Genomic DNA, 24023 nt, shown 5'->3' with positions numbered 1-24023 from the left:
AAATGAAAGATGGAAACTCTGAAAAATTAATGCTTCTTATCTGCAGATACTAAACATAATTACCCTTAGGGAAATAAGGCACTATAATGTGACCCCAGCCTGACTACAGGAATGGAAATGGAAATGTTATTGGATCCTGTATGGCTGCACAGAAGCTGGACTTCCAAATATGAGCACTGCTCTCCTGCTGCGGGCCAAGCTGCATGCTGGAGAGCTGCTGCGATGGTCAGACCCACAGGCAGACCGGAGGCTCCAAAAAACTGAGAAACCCAGATAAAACTCTTCCTTAAAAACAGAAAGTGATGTTATCAATCAGGTCTCGGGCCAACCTCATCATTCTTCCAAGTAATGTTTTCATAGTCAAGTGAAGAGTATGGGCGAGAGCTAGATGAGAAGTTAGGCAACCCAGGTTGTGGTGCGAATGCTGCTATTATTGGCTGTGTGGCCTTGGGCAAGTCACCTCACCTTCCTCTGCTCCTTGCCCTCTAGTCTTACTTTCTTCATCTGTAAAATGGGGATAAAACCACTTGCCTTGTCTCCTTCACGTCATGACTGTGCAGATTGAATAAGATAATGTGAAAGTGCTTTGTAAACTATGAAATACTGTGTGTGGAGGCAAAGTGAAATATATACTTATGTTCTAATCAAGTCCTTATCATTGCCTATTTGACTAGAGGTTTCCCATGCAGGATGTGCTTTGCAATAGAGAGACTCAAAAATAGATGCCGTAAATATACACTGGTCTTTTTCACTAGGGTTGTTTAAAAAAGGGAGAGTCTTAATTTCCTCAGAAATGGTTTCAGAATAAATTACTTTAAAATGTGATGTCATTCAAATCCACCAACTGATAGAATTAATCTTCTCCACGTATGTCCTATACAGAGGGAAGTCTTGAATTCAAGAAAGCATGCTAAAACTGAAAACAAAACAAAACAAAACAAAAAACACCAAACTCTCATGGTTATAGCTTGTTGTAAAGGATTTAAACAAAAATAAGAGGCATCCTGTATAAAGAAATTAAGCCACAGTTCCTCAAATGGTTGCCTTTTTCCTGAGATATCTCCAGGACAAGGTTCTAGTCCTGTGAAGTGCTTTAGAAAAGCTTAGTCTTGCTGGAGGTGAAAGGACATGTATGTTGGCAACTAGGCTGTGCTCATTTTCAGCACTAGGATTTGCATGAGAAGGTCTGCTAGGAGCTTCCAGGGAGCTTGGGTGGAGAAGCTCACCCGGCCCCGGGGAGGCCAGTCCTTGGATACCAGGCCAGAGTGTGGAGAACAGCTCAACACTGCCATCCCATCCCAGGATTTTCAGCTCTTCCTCAAAGTTGGCTCTGCTCTTCTCCGGTCTAGTAAATAATCGAACAGAAGAGAAACAGTGAGACGCGGAGCAGCGGATCTACCCGGGCTGCAGGGCCTGGCTGCGTCTAGCTGCCCAAGGGGTGCATGCAGAGCAGACACAGGCAAGGAGTGAGCGTGACCGACTCTGACCAGCCCAAAGCACCCAGACTCCAGCATTCGTGTCACACGGCCTTTATTACACACGGAACAAGCGGTGGCTTGGAGGGTGTCCTGTCAGTGGAATCACCAGTGAACAGGATGCAAGTCCTCTGGGACCACAGGCATGGTGCTAACCTCCGCTTTTCTTCCTGGTTTGCTTTGCTCTCCGGGGTTTGAGGATGGTGTAGTTTGCATACGCTGTAAACTGATCTGACAGGAAGGGAATGTAGAATGCCCGCAACAGCTTCGAAGACCTGAAAGACAAGAGAGAAAAAAGATAGAATCACATCATTTGAGAGAATTTACTCAACGTACTGATGAAAGGAAATGAATAAAATGCTATGGTGAGGATTATATTTTATATAAGCTGTACGTTACTAGATCTTGATAAAAGACTTAATCAAAACCAAGTACTAGGACTTCCCTGGTGGTCCAGTGGTGAAGAACCCACCTTCTGTTGCAGGGGACATGGGTTCAAGCCCTGCTCAGGGAACTAAGGTCCCACATGTCTAGGAGTAGCTAAGCCCATGCGCCACAATGAAGACCCAGCACAACCAAAGAGAAAAAGACCAAGTACCTTCTTGCCTGAACCCAAACGACAGTCTTGGTAGTCTTGCTAATATGCCACAGGATATCCTGCAGAATAGCTCTAGGTCTGTGTTAGAATTTGCCATTGAAAAGTTCTAATTCAATCAAAAAATGTTATTATGGAAATACATTCTTAACACCTCAAGAGTTTGTGTACCCCAGAGACTGCAGAGATGCCAAATGCTCAAATGATCCTGCCTCCAGCTCTAAGTTTTCCTAGAGAGGTGAAGAAAAAACTATGTCCTTGGCTTCCTGTCCATACTGTTCTGGCGATTCTCAAGTCAAAGACAGAGTCCAATCTTTCCTCGTTATACTGAAATATAGGTAGGAATAGCTAAAACCCTGAATGGCTCACTAATTTCTAAAGAATATGAAAAATATCTCACATTTATTGAATACCTAGCATTGAACAAGCCCTGGGGAAAATGCTTACACTTTTTAAGATACTATTTAATCCATCCAACAAACCTATGTGGAAAGTGATATTACTTCTATTTTACAGATGAGAAAGTGAGACACATAGATTAAGTAGCTTGAGCAGGGTCACACAACAAGTGATAAAGCCCTCATTCACATTCAGATTTGATTCCAGACTATGCACTCTTACCACTCTGGTTTATCCTGCATCCCAGGAAACAGGCTAACAAGATTCATCACTTCCTAGAAAAAGTGGCAGTGATAGTTTTAAATTCTATATGCGGTATTACTTCTTGACTATGATTTCTGAGTCAAAAACCCAAAAGTTGGCCCAGAAACTGCTAACCTAAACGAGGTAGCTGAAGGGTGCTCCACTGCCAGTCCTCTTCCAGACTCTCAACTTGTAAATGTCATGTCAACGTGGCATTTGTACTGGCAGCCTACTTCTGAGTTTGGCAGACTCCCGCAATGCCTGCACACAATGATACCGTGCTTGGCATACACACCTCTTAAGAGATCCTTCCCAACTGGGATGCTGGCCGTGCGCTGTGCTCAACAGAGATTCACTTCACTTCAACAGCTAACAGCTCAAGGGCTTTGATAGAGAAAAGAGGCTTAGCAGAGAGACACACGAGATAAAGCAGGGCCTCTGCAAAGAAACGAACAGGAGGAAGCACCTACCTCAGTCAAAAAGAAGTTAATTTTTCTTCTTTCTGTCCACGCTGCATAGATAAGGGGAAGGTTAGGACAGAAAGCTGTAAGCTGGAACAAACTCCCGCAGGCCTCAGTGTAGTGAAGAAAGGCTAAACTGAATTAAGCATCATTTCCATTCCAGGTGACTCCATGCTAAAAGCTTCACTAACACAGTCAGTACGTTTCCAGTCAACTCATTCCTTGGTATAACATTAGGTCCACTGGGCCCAATTTTACTTTTTTTACTTTCTTTTTGGAACGATTCCTTACTACTTGGAAGGATCATTATTTTGTAATTTTATTCTTCTTGGAGTCTTCCAAAGAAGAAAGGAAAATTATACTTATTTTCAAAAATAGAATAAAACTCATTCTATCATGTAACTACCATATGGGTCCATTACAACCTTTTATAAATTTAAACTATATTAAAGAATCTTAGTGGTCTTTTTTCCCCCTCTACATTTTGGATTATTTACAACTATACTTAAAAAAAAAAAAAAGACAGACAAATGATAAGAAAAAGAATGATGACATCCTCAAAAAGGATTATGCAAAAATGATATAATTACATTATCCTTCCATTTTTTTCACTGCATTGTTCAAAGTATGCATCATCTTTCAATAAGGTACAAAAGATCTGTGACACTATCTTTGCAGCCTGCATTTAGCTTTAATTGAGCACAGCTGAGAGTTCAGAATTTAAAAATTTTCTGTCCATAATGCCAATGAGAAGAAAATCAACAGAGGAAGACACTTCACAATTAGACAAATCAGAAGATGAATGCGGAGGCAGCAGCACTCAAGACTCCAATGATGACAGCGTGTATGCGTGTGTGTGCATCTGTGTGTGCGCGTGTGTGTGCGTGCACATGCATATGTGAGTGTGCTCAGTCGTGTCTGACTCTTTGCGACCCCCACCAGTCTCCTCTGTCCATGAAATTTTCCAGGCAAGAGTACTGGAGTGGGTTGCCATTCCCTTTTCCGGGGATCTTCCTGACCCAGGGATGGAACCTGGGTCTCCTGCATTGCAGGCAGACTCTTTACCCTTTTTTCCTGAGCCATCAGAGAAGCCTATTTCAGGTATATATATTCAAAAGCAGGAAAACATGGAATAAAGATTGGGGTTGCTACATTCAAATTCTTACAAAAATTTCAAATGATGTTTTTTAAAACTATCCTTTCATTATTACTTTTATGTTATTTATAAAATAATTAAAAAAATATGAAAACAAAAGGGGTTATAGGCCCTTTTACAGGCCAAGACAGTACATGGTGAAGACAAGACAGTATGTGGTGATGACTATTTCTATGCTATTAACTCCTTGGTCATGCCAAGGAATTCTAAAAGAGATCATTTCAGAAAACCATCCAGGGTGAAACATGGGACATGTTATCATAGAAAATACTGACCTCCCTAAAATAGAAGAAGGGTCACTATGCATTACTGCTGAATGCAAAAGGCAAGCTGAAACAAATGTAAAAGAATAATGGAGACGGGGACAAAATATTTGCCATATATATAACAGAGGAAGGGTATCTAGAATATATAAATTATATATATATATATATATATATATGGGCTGGGCTTCCCTGGTGGCTCAGATGGTAAAGAGTCTGCCTATAATGCAGGAGACCCAGGTTTGATCCCGGGGTCAAGAAGATCCCCTGGAGAAGGGAATGGTAACCCATTCCAGTATTCTTGCCTGGAGAATTCCATGCACAGGGGAGCCTGGTGGGCTACAGTCCATGGGGGTCACAGAGTTGGACACGACTGAGCAAGTAACAGGTACTGGGGCTTCCTAGGTGGCGCAGCATTAAAGAATCCACCTGCCCATGCAGGAGACATAAGACACACAGGTTCTATCTCTGGGTCAGGAGGATCCCCTGGAGGAGGGAATGGCAACCCACTCAAGTATTCTTGCTTACAGGACTGCAATAACCATATGAAATGATGTTCAATTTTACTAGTAATCAGGGAAACATAAATCTAGATATAATTTTTCAATAATCAGGTTTGCAAAAGCTGAGAAGGCTGACAGTATCAAACCCTGGGGAGGAAGGAGGAACCTGATACTGCCAATAAAAGGGGAAACCTGCAAGAACCACTTGGAGAGACAGTTAAAACAATAGCAATAAAACAGAAATTATGCTGTCTCTGTGACACAGCACATGATTTTCATTTTGTACTTTGCACCATAATGCTTTTTTTTTTTAAAACAACCTACTTTACCATTTGTTACAACAGAAAAATTGAAACGTAAGCAAAAGTAGGTGAGATATTTTACTTGTAATAATTTTTAAAGCTATGACAAACTAGACAGCTGCAAGGAGATCAAACCAGTCAATCCTAAAGGAAATCAACCCTGAATATTCATTGGAAGCACGGATGCTGACGCTAAGCTCCAATACTTTGGCCACCTGATGCGAAGAGCTGACTCATTAGAAAAGACCCTGATGCTGGGAAAGATTGAAGGCAGGAAGAGAAGGGGACGACAGAGGATGAGATGGTTGGATGGCATCACCGACTCAACGGTCATGAGTTTGAGCAACTTCAGGGAGATGCTGAAGCGCAGGGAAGCCTGGCATGCTGCAGTCCATGGGGCTTACAGAGAGTCGGACATGACTGCATGACTGAACTGAACTGAGACAATGTTTTAAATAGAGGAAACCTCAAATCCTTAAAATGGACAAACACAAAAACCCTGTGTGCTTGTTACGTGTAGGGCTTTGTGTGCTGGCCCTGAAGATACAAAAGCCTCTGTTCTCACAGAGCTAATAATCTACAGTTGGAAGAAACAGATTATGAGTGATATAGAACTATAACATGTCTCTGTGTTAGTTGATCAGTTGTGTCCGACTCTCTGCGACCCCGCCAGGCTTCTCTGTCCGTGGAATCCTCCAGGCAAGAATACTGGAGTGGGTAGCCATTCTCTTCTCCAGGGATCTTCCTAACCCACTGATTGAACCTGAGTCTCCTGCATTGCAGGCAGGTTCTTTACCATCTGAGCCACCAGGGAAGCCCAACTGTAATATGGCACACACTAAATACTAAATAGCTAATACAGAAGTTCAAAGTGATAATACACATACTCAGAAGAGAGGATCAACACTGAGGGGTGCATAAGTGTGGAAGAAGCATTTATTATACATTATTTTATTTGACCCATTCAACATTTCAAGGTATACTAAGCAAAAAAAAAAAAAAAAAAACACACACACACACAAAAAACTTGCCCATCCATAACCAAATCTATAGGCATCTCAGATTAAATTCTCTGTCTACTCAGCACCAATTGGAAAACAGCTTGAATAAAATCCAGACTCCGTAATGATCTAGAAAGCTGTACGAGATCAAGCCCTTGCTAACCTGTCTCTCTTCACCTTGTACCATTTCCTTCCTTGCCCACTACACTCTCCCCACACCAGCCTCCTTTCAAGTTTCTCAAAATGACCAGTTCTTTCCTACTATGATTTCAAAGTCCCACTGAATGTGTGGTTTGGAATAACCATCTTGCTAGGGACAAGCAGGTATCTGACGCAGATACATCAAGAGACCCAAGAAGAACTGGGATTCTCCCATGCTTCCTCTGTGTGCAAGCACAAAAAATTTGGCATCAGATTCTAGATAATGTGTTCAGGAAGCATGGAGGCATTTCTAGTTAGGCCTGAACACAAAGCTATATTAAAGGTGAGAACTAAATATCAGGAAAAGTTAAGAAAAATTTATCATCCAAATTTGGTAATGGAAAAATCCTCGTTAGAAGATGACTCTTCCTTTCTCCTGCAGATTTTGCTTATGATTTTAAATGATCTATCTTCAATATCTAAACCACTAATTTCTTCCAGTGGATGAAATGAATAAACAATCAACACAAACACTTCTGTGCTGGGATGGGAAGACTCTGTGTTTTTGTTTTTTCTTTTTAACCAAAAGAGCAAGTTGGCTTGAATTCTTCACTTCTAATACTATGGCTGCTCTTCTAGATTAATTTCTTTCTCATCTGTAGCTTTACTAAATCAAGCACAACTGGGACTGTTCAAATCATTATACGGTTGCTGGAAGAACAAATTGGTCATTTGTCTCTGTGAAAGAAGAGAGCAGTTGAGCATTGGAATAACACGCATACGAACACGTTCACACACATGGAAACAAAGATCTGACTGAATCACAAGTTAGAACCAGACTAATCCTGATCAAAACTCATGTAACAGTGTCTGTAATAACGTGAAATGCCAAAGTACTGCTCTAGGAAGCACAGGCAGCATAAATTAGGGAGGCGCAAAATGGACACTGAAGCACTTCCCCTCCCAGTGAGAAAGGCACTCAAGCAATTCAAGGATGAAACGGATGTGGACAAGACAACCGCCTGAAGAGCATAATTAGCCGGCAGCTCAGAATGTTTTCTAATTCAATTATCAGCCCTATTTATCAGGGCTGGGGGGCACTCTGCTGTGGCGATTTCAATCTGCTCTTGCTGACGTCCGTGGAAGACTGCCTGCCAGTCCCTGACGTCACCAGTTCAACAGGCACGACGCAAATGCTGGGTCAATTTTTAATTTTAAAGAGAAAACATCTTAAGTACTCAGGCTGTCTCCATGATTTTTGTCTGTCTCTCCATCCATTCATCCACCCATCCATCCAAACATTGCTTATTCCCTTGAGCCTGCAGTCTGGGCTCCCTGCCAGTTCTCTTTCTTTTTCCAAGCTAGTTCCTTCTCTTTTTGCTTCTGTCTCTGTCTCTTGTTCTCCTGCACTTAGTTCAGTGACAGACTTCCACAACCGTCAGAACAGAGCTGGCCTTTCAGAGAAGTCTTTCATTCTGAAGAGAATCTCACAATTCCCTCAACACTTGACTCTTAGCCATGGTCGGTCCTGAGTCTCATATCAAGCAGTTTAAGAACTGCTTGGCTGATAAGAAAGCTGATAATGCAGCAAAAATGTGGCTGATCTTTAATATTCTTTAATAGAAAATGGGGTGAGAGGCAGTACCCTCATGATAAGACAGAGGTAACACTTATCTCTTTTCCAAAGTAGAGAAACATATACGTTAATGTTCCCCTGGAATGCCAGGCCCTTGCAGACAGAACTTACTCTGACCAACTGTTGTATTGCAGCTTTTAGAATAGGCACAGTAGGCTTCCGGTTCAAGATGGCCAAGGAGGACATGTGTTCAACTCCTGCGAGAGCCTTTCAAAATCACAACCAAAATCACAACTAGCTGTTGAACAACCACTGACAGGAGGAGAGAGCCAAAATCACAACTAGCTGTTGAACAACCATTGACAGGAGGATGCTGGAACCCAACAAAAAAAGATACCCCACTATGAAAGACAAAGAAGCTGCAGAGAGATGGTAGGAGGGGCACAATCACAATAAAATTGGATTGGTGACCCACAAATTGGAGAACAATAAATACCAAAGAAGCTCTCCCACGCTGTGAAGGTTCTGAATCTCATGTCAGTCTTCCCAGCCTGGGGATCTGACAAAGGGACTGGGAATCCCCAGGGAATCTGACCTTGAAGGCCAGCAGGACTTGATTATAGGACTTTCACAGGACTGGGGAAATCAGACTCCAGGCTTACAGGGCACAGATAAAATCTGGCATGCACCAAGTCCCAGAGGAAAGGAGCACTGACCCCACAGGAGACTGAACAAAACTACCTACTAGTGTTGGAGGGCATCCTGTGGAGGCATGGATTGGCAGGGGCTCACCACAGGGATGGGGGCACTGGCAGCAGCAGTCCTAGAAGGACCCCTTGGTGTTAGCCCTCTTGGAGGTTGCCATTAACCTGACCACAGAGCCCATAGACCCCAGGGCTGGGTTGCTTCAGGCCAAACAACTACCAGGGAGGGAGTGCAACCCCAGATATCAGCAGATAAATAGATTAGAGCTTTACTGAGCAAGGCCCTGCCCACCAAGCCTCTCAGCCTCAGCCATCAGAAGGCAGACAGAAGAAGCAAGAAGCCCAGTCTCACAGCAGCTAAAACAAAAATCATATTACAGAAAGTTAACCACAATGAAGCTCCAATACTTTGGCCACCTGATGTGAAGAACTGACTCATTAGAAAAGACTCTGATGCCGGGAAAGATTGAAGGCAGGAGGAGAAGGGGATGACGGAGGATGAGATGGTTGGATGGCATCACTGAGTCGATGGATATGAGTCTGAGCAAGCTACAAGAGATGGTGAAGGAGAAGGAAGCCTGGCATGCTGTAATCCATGGGGTCGCAAAGAGTTGGACATGACTGAGTGCTTGAACAACAATAATCACAGTGAAAAAGCAGAAAGTCATGTCCCAGAAGAAGGGACAAGATAAAATCCCAGAAAAACAACTAAATGAAGTGGAGATAGGCAACTTTCCAGAAAAAGAATTTAGAATAATGATACTGAAGATGATCCAGGATCTTGGGAAAGAGTGGAGGTGAAGATTGAGAAGACACAAGAAATGTTTACCAAAGACCTGGAAGAACTAAAGAACAAACAAACAGAGATGAATAATACACTAGAAAGAATCAATAGCAGAATAACTGAGGCAGAAGGACGGATAAATGACCTGGAGGACGGAATGGTGGAAATCATTGCCACAGAACAGAATATAGAAACAAGAATGAAAAGAAATGAAGACAGTCTAAGAGACCTCTGGGACAACATTAAACACACCCAACATTTGCATTATAGGGGTCCCAGAAGGAAAAGAGAGAGAGAAAGGACCTGAGAAAATATTTGCAGAAATAATAGCTGAACAACTTCCTGAACATGGGAAAGTCCAAGAAGCACAGAGTCCCAGGAAGGATAAACCCAAGGAGGAATACACCGAGACACACAGTAATCAAACTGACAAAAATTAAAGACAGAGATAAAATATTAAAAGCAACAAGGTAAAAACAACAAATAGCATACAAGGGAACTCCCATCAGGCTATCAGCTGATTTCTCAATAGAATCACTCTACAAGCCAGAGGGAATGGCATGGTATATTTAAAGTGGTGAAAGGGAAGAACCTACAACCAAGAATACTCTACCCAGCAAGATTGTCCTTCAGATTTGATGGAGAAATCAAAAGCTTTCCAGCAATCAAAAGTTAAGAGAATTCAGCACCACCAAACCAGCTTTACCACAAATGCTAAAGGAACATCTTAAGGCAGGAAATGGGAAGGAAAAGTCCTACAGAAAATAAACCCAAAACAAATAAGAAAGTGATAAAAGGATCATATATATCGATAATTACCTTAAATGTAAATGGATTAAATGCCCCAACCAAAAGACATAGACTGGCTGGGCATTTGAAAATGTGTGCATGTATGCACTTCCATTTCCCATATCACTCTGCTTGACCCCCCTCCCAAACTGTATGTAATTATTCTATATTGTCAGGTTAATTATGTTCCCACTATGGCTTGTAAATATAATTCTTTTATTTTTTGTCTGGCTATTGATTGTGAAAAAACTGATAAACATCCTTTACTATTGTGATTATGTAACTATTTCTCACTTAATACCACTGCGTCATAATTGGTCAACAGAAAAATAACAGAATTCTATATTACCAAAACTGCCATTTAATAGAAAACCTGTAATCACTTTTCAAAATCCAGATGTGTATCAGCATTATCTTGGAGTTTTTTGAAAAATAAAAATGCCCGGGTATTGCTTTTTTCCTCCAAAGCTCCAGATATGTTTCTAATGAGCAGCCATGTTTAAAAGCAACTGGACTATCTGATGATCTTTTACTTTTATCCAGTTTGTTTCACTTTTTCCATTTCATAGTCAGTGCTCTCATCTTATTTAGTTTATATTTTCCAATTTCTCCATCTCTCCTTTTCTTTTCTGATGTTCTTTCTCAAGCCTTTACCAAGTGTTGTAGAAAAGCTTTTGTATACGTATATATACAAAGAGAATGTATAATATATATATTTTAGAAAACTTAAGAATTTTTGCCTAAACAATTTATGACATTTTTATTCCACTGGCTTGACTTAGTATGAATAGAATGCAAGACTTCTACTTTTAAAAAAACAGATATGCAACAAGCAACAAAGGTTAACTGTATCGCACAGGGAACCACAGTCACTATCTTGTAATAAACTATAATGGAAAATAATTTCAAAAATAATATATGTGTATCTGTATAACTGAATCACCTTGCTGTGTACCTGAAACACTGTTAAGTCAACTATACGTCAATAAAATATGTATATATATTAAGAAAAAAATAATGTGAAGCTCTTCCTCTTCTCTTCTGAAAGAATTCAGTCCTAAAGCCACTGGGCAGGGCGGAGCAAAGTGGGAGTCTTTGGAGCGCACGTGGGGAACGGGAAGCTGTGGTGGGATGTTAGCGCCATCAACAAAGAGGGCATTCTTTTCTTTCCTAAAAAGTTTTAATCTTTTTTCGGGTGGGAAGGAGGCTTCACATATCCAGGGTTTATAAAACAAAATATGGTATAAACTAGATGAGAAATACCTGTAGGACACAAACTGTACAACACAAATGGCCTAAATGTCAAGTAAAATAATAGCCGGGGAACTGACAGCGACTGAAGGAACAGGAAGAGGAGAGACGAGAGACGAGAGACGAGACCATGGAGAATGCGCAAGACTCTGATGAAGAGGAGAGAAGCGCCCAAATCCATTACGATATGACGTTTCATACCATCTTCTGGTTCCTACTTCCTTTACGGCCTCGTTTGTTACCCGCTCCAGCCTCTCATTTTGTACCCCAGAAACACAGAACTACTTGCGCCCTGCCATTTCTTACCTAGCAAAGAGAATATTCATGCAAAAGGTCAAGAAACCTCTCCGGGTTTCAGTTTACACAAAATTTGCTAAATCGTCATCACGCAAGTGACCAGAATGACCCTGTTTTCAGAGGGCATGTCCACAGACCCTGAACATTCAGTGAACACATTCACGGTTTTGACACTTCGGCAGCGACCTCCAAATCCACACTGTGTAATGACTTGGAAGTTTGCTGAGGCACAAACGGGGATAACGTCACTGTGAGACACGTGTACGGATCATTTCACTGATGTGTGGCCTTGGCCAATTAGCATAACCTCTGGACAGTATAACCTCTTGACCAGTCACCTTTCACCAATATTCAGCATGAGGGGATTGAGAAAGAATTGGTATTAAGCAAGCGGTCATTTTCTGACCTTCAGTCCCACTAAGTTTGCTGGAGAAAAGCTCATGAGCGGCCCTTTCCCATCTGATAGCTCCTGAGATGTTAAGGTACCACGTGCTCCATCCACATTCCTGCAGAGAAGACACTGAACGGTGTTCAGGAAGGGGTTTGCCCCTACTCTCTGGACCCTCATCTGAGCTACTTCTCTGTGACAAACAGTAAGTGGCACTGGAGGCCACAGCAGGCTGACAGTTCTGGCAAGTTTTACAGAGGGGAAATAATGAGTATACTCTGAAATAACTCAACAATCTTTTTCTTTTTTTTTTAGCTTAAAAAAAAAAAGCCATCTATTATTTCTCTCAAATCCATGGCTAACTGATGGGCTTTCTGTTTCAGCGGGCTTTGGCTGGAATGCTCATGGCCGGCTGTGGGCTGCAAGTTCAGCTAGTGCTACAGGCTTCAGGCCTCCTCCGTGTGGGCTCCTCTCTGCACACAGTCTGTGGATTTTCTTAAGGGGTAGAGCCTGGGTCTTAAGAAGGAGCACTCCAGCAGACAGGAAATAGAAGCCAATCAGCTCCTCAGCGATCTTTATTTTACCAAATAAGGGCATGAGATGGAGAAGGAATTGGCAACCCACTCCAGTATTCTTGCCGGGAGAATCCCATGGACAGAGGAGCCTGGCAGGGTCCAGTCCATGGGGTCGCAAGAGTCGGAAATGACTGAGTGACTAAGGACACAAGCACACACAAGGGCATGAGAAGCTTCTGAAGAAATTCTTATTTCATCTTTTCCCTTTATGCAACATCAAATAATTGATAAATATTTTCTAAGACCCTAATATGTGCTAGGAGTTGTGAGAGTCAACAAGAGATGTTCTAACTCTCAAGAAACTGAGAATACATGTCTCTGATGATGCCAGTTGCTTGGCCGAAGCTAGCAGAAAGTGGTGGGGTTCTAAGACACTGTATATATGCATGCGTCAAGCCTGAGAGGCTCTTGCATCATGGACCTGAGGCTCAGACAGTCTGTCTCCAGAGAACTAACTTCACAACAAGGCAAAGTAGACCCTCTGAGCTTTGGGAAAAAAAGAAAAGGGTTTATTCTCCTTGCAAGTGTTAGCACATAATGATTAAGCAGTCGAAGAATACAATGGGCAAAACAGAGTGTGTTCTGAAGCCAAATCTAGCCTGAGGTAGTAGTGCTGCCAGGCGAAGGGTCTAAGGAAACCATCTGGGGAGAAGGAAACAGGGACCTCCCCAGACTGGTAAAGAAAGGGAAAGTGTAAGAGAACAATGAGGATAAGGAATGACAAAAGTACGGGAACTCTGACGGCTTTTCCCTTACAGTTTCTCAGTATTCTTGGCAAAGACAAAGGAGCTGAAGGCAACGCTGTGACTGACGTGCGGGGAACAGACAAGAGCACTTCAATCACGGGTTAGGAGGGAGACCCAATTCCACTGAAAGGATCTGAACACCATGTGAAGCATGTTCAACCGCTGGCCTGGAGCCAAACTCTGCCAGAGGGTGCAGCCTCCCTTTCCACCTGGGTAGCAAGAAGCTGCAGATGGGAACAGCCTGCTGGACTATTTTGGGCGCCATATGTCTCTTCTGCAAGAAATCGCCTTCAAAAAAGGTTTTTCCCTGCCCCCCCAAATTGTCTAATTTGGATGAAGAACAGCATCAAAAGAGCAGTGATGTTTTAAAAACATGTCCATAAATTCTTTGACAATTTTCCCATCAACAGGGGAGATCTAATTCCTCTCCCCTTGACCATGGGCTGTTAGACTGGCTTGCTTTCAGTGAAAACAATGAGGTGGGAATGATTCTGTGTGAATTCCAAGGCTAGGTCATAAAAGCTACACCGCTCTTGAGATTCTAGCTCCTGGAAGCCAGCCACCATGCTATGAGGAAGCACAGGCCACATGGAGAAGCCACGTTAGGTGTTTTGGCCAAATGTCCCAGCTGAGAGCTAACCAGTAGCCAGCATTCACTGTCAGATGTGTGGGAAAGCCCTTAAGGGGCTTCCCAGGTGGTGCTAGTGGTAAAGAACCCGCCTGCCAATGAAGGAGACTTAAGAGACGTAAGTTTGATCCCTGGGTTGGGAAGATCCCCTGGAGGAGGGCATGACAACCCACTCCAGTATTCTTGCCTGGAGAATCCCATGAACAGAGTAGCCTGGCAGGCTGCAGTCCATAGGGTCACACAGAGTTGGACACGACTGAAGCAACTTAACAAGCACGCACACACGCAAAGCCTTTGGAATGCCCCAGTGCCAACCACCATCTGATGGGCAATGCATAAGAACCCCGAGAAGCTGGAGAATGGCCCACTGAGCCCAGTGAGTCCCCAGAACCGTGAGATAAAACAATAATAAATTACTGTTGCCTTTTAATACCACTAAGTTTGGGATGCAGCAATGACTGGGACAAGAGTTTACAATTAGTGTTCACTTTACAGTGATTTTCCAATGGTCTTCTTATCTTTCAGAAACAAACAGTTCTGCTTGTGCTGGGGTTAGAGTTGAGACATGATGGCTGCTATCCACGAGACAATGACAAACTGGATTCAGCACCATGGCCTCACAGCTGCTGGGTTCACTTCCTGGATGCTAAAAGGAAAGTAACAGTCTCAGCAGAAAGCCTCCATGAGGATCCTGTGCTGGACACTGAAAGAACACAAGTATTATATGCAATCACCACAACCCCCCGGCCCTACAGAAATCCGCTGATGAGTAAAGGCCCTCGCCTACCACACCAGCTGAAGATGTTATGTTCTAACTCTTTGCTTGCATCTACTTGTAATTATACATTGGGCAGGCTTTGAAATCCTGCCCTACTAAGTGTCCCCAAATTATCTCACATCCGTCGTCAGGCAAGCCTAAAATTCAGCTGGATGAGGCTAATGGGTTCCAAAATGGGGACGAATAACATATCACAATCCAAAAATCAAAGGTGAAGGCAAAGACAGTAAAACAGAAGGGACCCACAATGAAGGAGGAAAAAGTGGGTGGAAAGCGGCTGCAAAGCAGTGGGCCGGGCCTCCCGACTTCTTTCTAAAGCTACAAACAGACTCTGCTGCTCAGCAGGCCAACTCCAACATCCTGGAGAGGCATTCCCCACCAGACTCCCTCAGCCAAACACTCTCTCCATCCTTAGAAAGGAACCCACAACCCAGCTGAGTTACTGCAACAGTCTCCCTTCACTCCTCTCTGGGGAATCTCAGAGTAACCATTACATCCACCCACTTGTCCAACTATTTTATACAAGTAGCCATTATATCATCCTTCAAAGAAAGAAAAAAAACAAAAAAATCCGCTTATTTTAGAAAGTATGTAATATGAGATGTCCGCAGGGTGACAAATGTGTCTGGTTTAAAAAGTGATATGTCAACGAGTTAAGCCCCCATATCTTGGAAGTTTGATAAATGCTAATAATATTAGCCAGACACAGACACAGCAAACTTAGGGAGAGGAAGTTGCTGCTCTGGTACCAGTCATGTGCAGGAGGAGACTAGAAAATGGTTATCAAGATCTTGTGCCTGATGGAGGGGACACAGGTATACCTATGACTAATTCATACTGCTATATGGCAGAAACCACCACAATACTGTAAAGTCATTATGCTCCAAGTAAAATTTAAAAATTAAATAAAAATCTTACGTCTAGATCTTCTCTCTAACTAATGTGGTTTGGCCTCTCCAGTCCTCTGATAAAGCAAAGAAGTCTAACAGGAAGAGCACAGGTGGGCATCTGGGTGGCCATTCTCCCAGACAGGTTTACAATGTTCAGCCCTCTTTGTGATTCCTTCTCCAACAGTCCGACAGGAAACTCGGCTTATCTTCCAACAATTTCAGCAGAAAACACGCCTCTTCACATATTCACAGACATTTAGAATTCCTAAATTTGCATCAGGCACAGTACTGTCCTAATAATTTTAGGTTGCTTCCCTTGGGGTTGAGTCTCACCTGGCACACACTCAAGAGTATGATTTTTCTACGTGCTGGTACTGTCTTCAAACTAGCCTTACCGCTTTCCTTTCAGACAGCTAAGGCCCAATCCAGGCTATGGCACCAAGGAACGTCTGAAAATTAAATTAAATAAGTAACCGATGGGCAGACCCGATGGTAAACGTGGACTGACTGTAACCATGCGCCGCTCTCCAGTCCTGCTTTCTGGGATAAGCTCTCGTACTCCAGGCACATTACAACAGGATGGCCACCTATCTCAACTCGCCCAGGGCAGGGTCCCTTTTACTTTCAAAAGTGTTCTCATTTGGATACTATATTACAGATCACTCCAACTAAAAGCAAATTTAAACCAAAGAGGTAAATTAGGCTTTCCTCTACGGACCCTCGGGTCCCCTCATTTAACAGGCCTTCTTTTACTTTTTCCACTTGTGTTCATGATTCCTTCTCCTTGAATTACAGATACGATTCTGCCCTCTTTACCACGAATACAAATCCTTTTTCTTGTACACTTGGGCTAAACACCACCTTCTCCAGGAGACCTTCCTAGTACACTCTAACCTCCACAGAGCTCTCCTTTCTTTGGAGTTTTAGCACACCACCCGGCACCTTCTATGGTCTTAATGTCTTCTCTGGTAGCTCAGATGGTAAATAATCTGCCTGCAGTCCAGGAGACCCAGTTTCGATCTTTGGGTCAGGAAGATCCCCTGGAGAAGGGAATGGCTACCCACTCCAGGATTCTTGCCTGGAGAATCCCATAGACAGAGGAGCCTGGGGGGCTACAGTCCATGGGGTCACAAAGAGTCAGACACCACTGAGCGACTAACACTTTCACATGGTCTTAGTACTATTTTCAAGGTGTTTACGTGTAACTACAAAAAGTGAAAGTGAAGTCCCTCAGTTGTGTCCGACTCTTTGAAACCCCCTGGACTATAAGCCCCCCAGGCTCCTCTGTCCATGGGATTTTCCAGGCAAAAATACTGGAGTGGGTTGCCATTTCCTTCTCCAGGGGAATCTTCCTGACCCAGGGGTTGAACTCGAGTCTCCCACATTGCAGGGAGACTCTTGTTTTTTCACCATCTGAGTCACCAGGGAATCCCTACAAAATTTTACAAAAGGAACTACAGAAGTTGTAAATTATTCAAACGTAAAAATCTGTGTCTAACTGCTTCTTTCATAACCCCTAAATAATCTAGTGCCGTGACAAGAACATTATAGCTTCTCAATAAATATTTTCTGATTTCCAAACCTGCTTAACCAGCTGGCTTCACGACATAAAAGCAGACTCCACGGCGTCTCCTTCTCTCTGAGCACCCTGTACTTTTCTCTTAAAGTACCTAACAGGGCTGTAATTCTAGACTGATCTAGATGGTTATTTGTTTAATGCTAGCCTCCCCATTATACTGTAGGGCTCAAGAGGACAGAGAGTTTGTGTTCACCGTCATATACACTTAAGATCCATCACAGTTCCTGACAGTGTTCAAAAATACCTGCTGATTAAATGGATGTCAGATGGCTAGAAAGATAGAGAGATGGATAAAGGAAGGGAAAAAAAAAAATGATCTCAAAGTGAACTCTAAAGAAAGCAGATTTCTACTTCAGGGGCTTGGGCTTCCCTGGCTTGCCAGTGCAGGAGACATGGGTTTGATCCCTGGTCTGGGAAGGTCCCACACGCCACAGAGCAGCTAAGTTCCACGTGCCACCACTACTGAGCCTGTGCTCTAGAGCCTGGGAGCTGCAACTACTGAGCCCACATGCCGCAGCGGCCCAGGCCCGTGCGCCCGAGAGCCGGTGCTCCACAGGGGAAGCCGCTACACTGAGAAGCCTGCACAGTGCAACTCGAGAGTGGCCCCCGCTCGCTGCAACTAGAGCAAAGCCCTTGCAGCAACAAAGACCCAGCGCGGCCAAAAACAGACGCATTTTTTAAAAAATTAAAAATAATAAATTTCAGGGACTTAAACATTTGAGAAACTAACCTGCTTACATTTCTAAAAAGATCACGTGGTGGTATGTCACAGGCTTATGAAAACCGTTCCTCAGGAAGAGCTCGATAACAGCTAGGCCTGCAGCCCACCTGATCTAGGGTCTAAGACATGAGGGACTATTACACGTGGATAGTGCCATTCTCTTCCCTGTTACATAAACTGCTAAAGTACAGAAACCATTGTTTCATGAAGACAGAGGGAATGTAATAGCCCCATTTGAGAGGCTCAAAGACATCCCAGGGTCGAGTTCTCAAGGGCATCTCATGCACCACCTCAGAGGGGTATCTCTGAGGCACACCGCCTCCCACAGTACAGCCCAATTTAACTGGCCCAAAGTCAGCAACATCAGATGTCACAGTGCTGACAGTTACACACTGCTGTGGCAAAGGGCACTGGAAGATCCTGCTGTTTTTGCAGTTGGGTCAGTACATACTAGGAATGGCTGAGCAAGAGAAATGTAAAGAAAATCAACATAACTTTGGAGCTTCAGGCAGCCTGCTAATTAATAGGAAGGCCTGATATTTATATAACGCTTTAGAATTTAAAAACACTTTCGTATTTCAGCTCTCCTTTAATCCTTCCAACATTCCCATAAAATATATAAAATATTATCTCTGTTTTACTGATATCGAAGTGTGGGAACAGACAGGAACAACAGCAAGTAACCAGGACTGAATGCACATGTCTTCTGACCTCCTGTTCTTTCCATTATACTTCACATACTTTCAAATAAACTTCCATTATGCTTTGCATATCTTCAAGAAATCTGTAACCAACAGATTTCTTTTTTTTCTCAGCACATGGTCATGAAAAGACTGCCAGTTTAGGGAAATGAGTACAACTTATGGGAACTCAAAAACCTCTGAAGGCATTCTCCAGGGGTCTTCTGCTTTCCTCCACCTCCACTGGACATGTGCTCGATGTTAAATGAAGTGGCACCAGGGACCAACAGGAGAGACAGGACGTACAATGGGATAAGCTTAGAGTCCTGTCTCTCTGGCAAGTGCTGCTCAACGTGTGAAAGCTTCTGGTCACGGAGCAGCCCAGCTAGAGAAAGCAAACCGTAACAGTGACTAGCACCGCATTTCTAATAGAGCAAAGGAAAATATTAAAAGCTTGATCAAGGCCACTGGAGAAAACTGTGGGCTTCTGGGATCCAAACTTTGGCCTGATCCTTTTCTGCAAAAACGTGTCTCCTGAGTCCATTCATCCTTTGCAGCTGAGTTCACTTCCTCGTCACCTCTCATCTAGTCAAGCAGAATAGCCTCCCAGCTTGTTTGTATGCCTCCCACCTTCCCGCCTTCCAGTCCACCTCCCATAGCGGAGCCAGTGGAATCTTCAGATGTCATGTCCTCTTGGAATCTTCATTGGTCTCACCCATTCTACCCTTTTGGAGCTAACCCCTCCCTCTCACGCCCCAGTAGCACCTCTCTGAACTACGGTGCATCTCCCCGGGTAAACTATAAACTCCCAAGGCAGTGGTCTTGTCTGCACACAGTCTATAAAGTCTTATATGCAGAAGGTGGCCAATGAATGTCTATCAAACTGAGCCTATCAAGCTATGCCTTATTTCTGCCCTTAAAATCTAGCTGCTTAGGGAAGCAGATGTTCAGTGGGGAGCAGCAAATAGTATCTCTGGGAAAGGCTCTCATATATCATGGGCTCCCAATGTGTCCCCTGCTCCCGCTAACTGAGGAGAGTGCTGACCAGAGGGCCCTGGAGGAACGATGCTCGGCCACATCACTGAGTGACAGTGTGGTCACCTCTGTCACTCTCTGCTCGCCACAAGGCAGGTGAGAAGGTGCCCAACACCGTCTGCTCTTCCCTCAGAAGATTTCCAGTTCTCTGGTGAGTGGTGTACAAGCATCAGGCTTCTTTGCCTTAAATAGGCTCTCAGTTCATGTCTACCAGCTGCTGGGCCCAGGGGCTACCAAAAGGGGAAATGGGAAGATGAGGAACTTTTCCCACTCCAATCCTTTAAGACCAAAAGGAAAAAAAAAAGTTGCTTCAAAAATACTCCCTTGCCCCATTTGCTATAAAGAGAATTTATTCTGTGACCAAGGTACTGCTGGTCAGTATCCGTCAGCCATTGCTTCCCTTTGTTAACAGGAAGGCTGTTAGGGATCCACTGACCCTCCTGGGCTGGAGATCTTTTCAGGCCCAGATCTCACGTCGTCATAGTTTTCTCAACTCAAAAATGAAGCCACGACAGTGACCTGCTCTCCAAACACTGCATCAAATAACAAGTCAGGCACCAAGAGAATATGTATGATGCAGAGAAATTCATACCTTGGCTGCTGCTTGAAAGAGAATTTCAAGTTCCCTCCTACTACTGTTCTGATTCTGACAGGTTTTATGAGTATCGGGTCATGATCCTATCACCTGTCATGGTCTCCCACTCCAATGCCTACCCCCACTCCCTCCTTACTCACTCAAGGACCTGATGATTGATCTTTTCTATTGTTTTCTTCATCTCTATTTCACTTATTTCTGCTCTGATCTTTATGGTTTCTTTCCTTCTAGTAACTTTGGGCTTTGTTCTTTCTCTAGCTGCTTTAGATGTAAGGTTAGGTTGTTTGAGGTTCTTGTTTCCCAAGGCAAGATTGTATCGCTATAAACTTCCCTCTGAGAACTGCTTTTGCTGCATCCCATGGATTTGGGGTCATTATGTTTTTGTGGTCATTTGTCTCTAGGTATTTTCTGATTTCCTCTTTGATTTCTCCAGTGTTTATTAGTATATTGTTTAGCCTTCACATGCTTATGTTCTTAACAGTTTTTTTCTTGTAATTGATTTCTAATTTCACAGCGTTGTGGTTGGAAAAGATAATTGACATGATTTCAACTTTCCTGAATTTACTGAGGCTCGTTTTGTGGCCCAGAATGTAATCAACCCTGGAGAATATTCTGTGTGCACTTGAGAAGAATGTGTATTCAGCTGCTTTCGGATGGAATGCTCTATAAATATCAAGTAAGTCCATCTGGTCCATTAATGAAAGTGGGTGTTAAAAGTCCCCCACTATTATTGTGTTACTGTTGATTTCTCCTTTTATGGTCGCTATTAGGTTGGTGCAAATGTAATCATGGTTTTGGATTGTGAATTTTAAATAACTAGGCTCAAACACACACTTATTAATCAAAATAGGAACCATTACAATCAACACATTTCTGCCAATGAGAAATGTTTGCTTATTCCTGTGGCATAAAAATCTGTTCTTCAGGATTCAAAGAACTCTTAGAAAACATTTTCTGCATCCTGTTGGTTGTAGAACCATTTTGCCTGCAAAAAGTTGTCAAGATGCTTGAACAAGGGGTAGCCAGTTGGTGAGAGGTCAGGTGAATATGGAGGATGAAGCAAAACTTTGAAGCCCAATTCGTTCAGTTTTTGAAGTGATGGTTGTGTGACCTGTGGTCAGGCACTGTCATGGAGAAGAACTGGCCCTTTCTATTGACAACTGGAGGCTGGAGATGTTGCAGTTTTTGGTGTATCTCATTGATCTGCTGAGCATACTTCTCAGATGTAATGGCTTCCTTGGGATTCAGAAAGCTGTAGTGGATCACACAGAAAGCAGACCCCCAAACAGTGACCACGACCTTTTTTGGTGCAAGTCTGTCTTGGGGAAGTGCTTGGGAGCTTCTTCTCAGTCCAGCCACTGAGCTGGTCATCACCAGTTGTCATATACGATAGACTTTTTGTCACATGTCACAATTAAATCGAGAAATGATTTGCAGTTGTTGCATAGAATAAAAGAAGATGACACTTCACAACAACAATTTTTTTGGACTTCCGGTCAGTTCACGAGGCACCCACTTATCAAGCTTTTTTACCCTTTTCAATTTGCTTCAGATGCCGAACGACCATAGAATGGCTGACACTGAGTTCCTCGGCAACTTCTCGTGTAGTTGTAAGAACATTAGCTTTAATAATGGCTCTCAACTGTCATTATCAACTTCTGATTGGTAAAGGCCAGCCACTAAGCTCCTCATCTTTAAGGTTCTCATCTCCTTTGCAAAAGTTCTGGAACCACCACAGCATTGTATGTTCATTAGCAGTTCCTGGGCTAAATGTGTTGCTGATGTTGCAAGTTGTCTCTGTTTCTTTACGACCCATTTTGAACTCAAGAAAATCACCCAAATTTGCTTTTTGTCTAACAGTATACCCATAGTCTAAAATAAATAAAAAATAAACAGCAAGTATTAAGTCATTAGCAAAAAAAAAAAAGCAAGAAATGTGCAGTAAAATGATGTCTAACTTAACCACATTTATTTATAATGTATTCCAATATCAAATGGCAAATGTCAACAATGCAAAAATCACAGTTACTTTTGCAACAACCTAAACAGTATTAATTTTTGCCTTTAAATTGAGGTGTTCCTATGTTGTGCATATATAGTTAAAACTGTTATAGCTGCTTCTTCTTGGGTTGATCCTTTGATCACTATGTAGGGTCCTTCTTTGTCTTTTGTACTAGATCTTTATTTTAAAGTCTATTTGTCTGCTATGATGTTGCTACTCCAGCTTTTTTTTGATTTCCATTTGAATGGAATGCATTTTTCCATCCCCTCACTTTCAGTTCTGTCTGTGTCCCCTGATCTGAAGTGAGTGTCTTATAGACAGCATATATGTGGCCTTGTTTTTGTCATCCATTCAGCCAGTCCACGTCTTTTGGTTGGAGCCTTTAATCTGTTTCAGTTCAGTTCAGCCGCTCAGTCGTGTCCAACTCTTTGAGACCCCATGAACCACCGCACCTCAGGCCTCCCTGTCCATCACCAACTCCTGGAGATTACCCAAACTCATGTCCATTGAGTCGGTGATGCCATCTAACCATCTCATCCTCTGTTGTCCCCTTCTCTTCCTGCCTTAAATCTTTCCAAACATCAGGGTCTTTTCAAATGAGTCAGCTCTTTGTATCAGGTGGCCAAAATATTGGAGTTTCAGATCTCCAGTAGCATATTGGGCACCTACTGACCTGGGGAGTTCATCTTTCAGTGTCCTATCTTTTTGCCTTTTCATACTGTTCATGGGGTTCTCAAGGCAAGAATACTGAAGCGGTTTGCCATTCTCTTCTCCAGTGGACCACATTCTGTCAGACCTCTCCACCATGACCCCTCTGTCTTGGGTGGCCCCACACGGCATGGCTTAGTTTCATTGAGTTAGACAAGGCTGTGGTCCGTGTGATCAGATTGGCTAGTTGTCTGTGATTGTGGTTCCCGTCTGCCTGCCCTCTGATGCCCTCTCTCAGCACCTACTGTCTTATTTGGATGTCTCTTACCTTGGACGAGAGGTATCTCTTCACGGCTTCTCCCGCAAAATGCATTCACTGCTCCTTACCTTGGACGTAGGATAGCTCCTCTCGGCCGCTTAGGGTAGCTCTTAAGGTAATTATCAATATCTATGTTCTTACTGCCACTTTGTTAACTGTTTTCGATTTGTTTTTGTGGGTCTTTTTTCTTCTTTTGTTCCCCTCACTTTGATTTGATGATTGACTTTTACTGTTGTGTTTTGATTCCTCTGTGTGTGTGTGTGTGTGCGTGTGCGTGTGTGTGTATCTACTGTAGCTTTCAAGTTTGCAGTTACCAGAAGGCTTTGATAGAGCAATCTATATAAAAGCAATGCTGTTATAACTTGCTCATCTTTGAATACCAAATGCATTTCCAGTATCCTGCATTTGTGTTCTCCTCTTCTCATAGTTTGATATCCTATTTGTGCACAGGTGATTTCTTACTTACCTTTACTGTATGTTTGCCTTTACTGGTGAGCTT

General features: G+C 43.0%; 1 protein-coding gene across 4 annotated transcripts in view; it reads right to left on the bottom strand.

The window, feature by feature from the left end:
* ALG9 (ALG9, alpha-1,2-mannosyltransferase) overlaps positions 684 to 24023 on the bottom strand; it is a 109239-nt gene continuing 85899 nt past the window's right edge. For 2 of the 4 annotated variants that reach the window (XM_018059795.1, XM_018059797.1), the window contains exon 15: positions 1514 to 1750. In XM_018059795.1, coding sequence (XP_017915284.1) covers positions 1627 to 1750 — 124 coding nt within the window. In that variant the 3' untranslated portion in view covers positions 1514 to 1626. Of the gene's footprint in view, positions 1346 to 1513; positions 1751 to 14824; positions 14924 to 24023 lie in introns of those variants that run through there. The other 2 variants (XM_018059794.1, XM_018059796.1) reach the window with 2 other exon arrangements.

This window comes from Capra hircus, chromosome 15, assembly GCF_001704415.2.
Source record: "Capra hircus breed San Clemente chromosome 15, ASM170441v1, whole genome shotgun sequence".
NCBI lineage: Eukaryota > Metazoa > Chordata > Mammalia > Artiodactyla > Bovidae > Capra > Capra hircus.
Note: the sequence above shows the minus strand (reverse complement) of the source record. Positions and strands in the feature narration are given on the sequence as shown.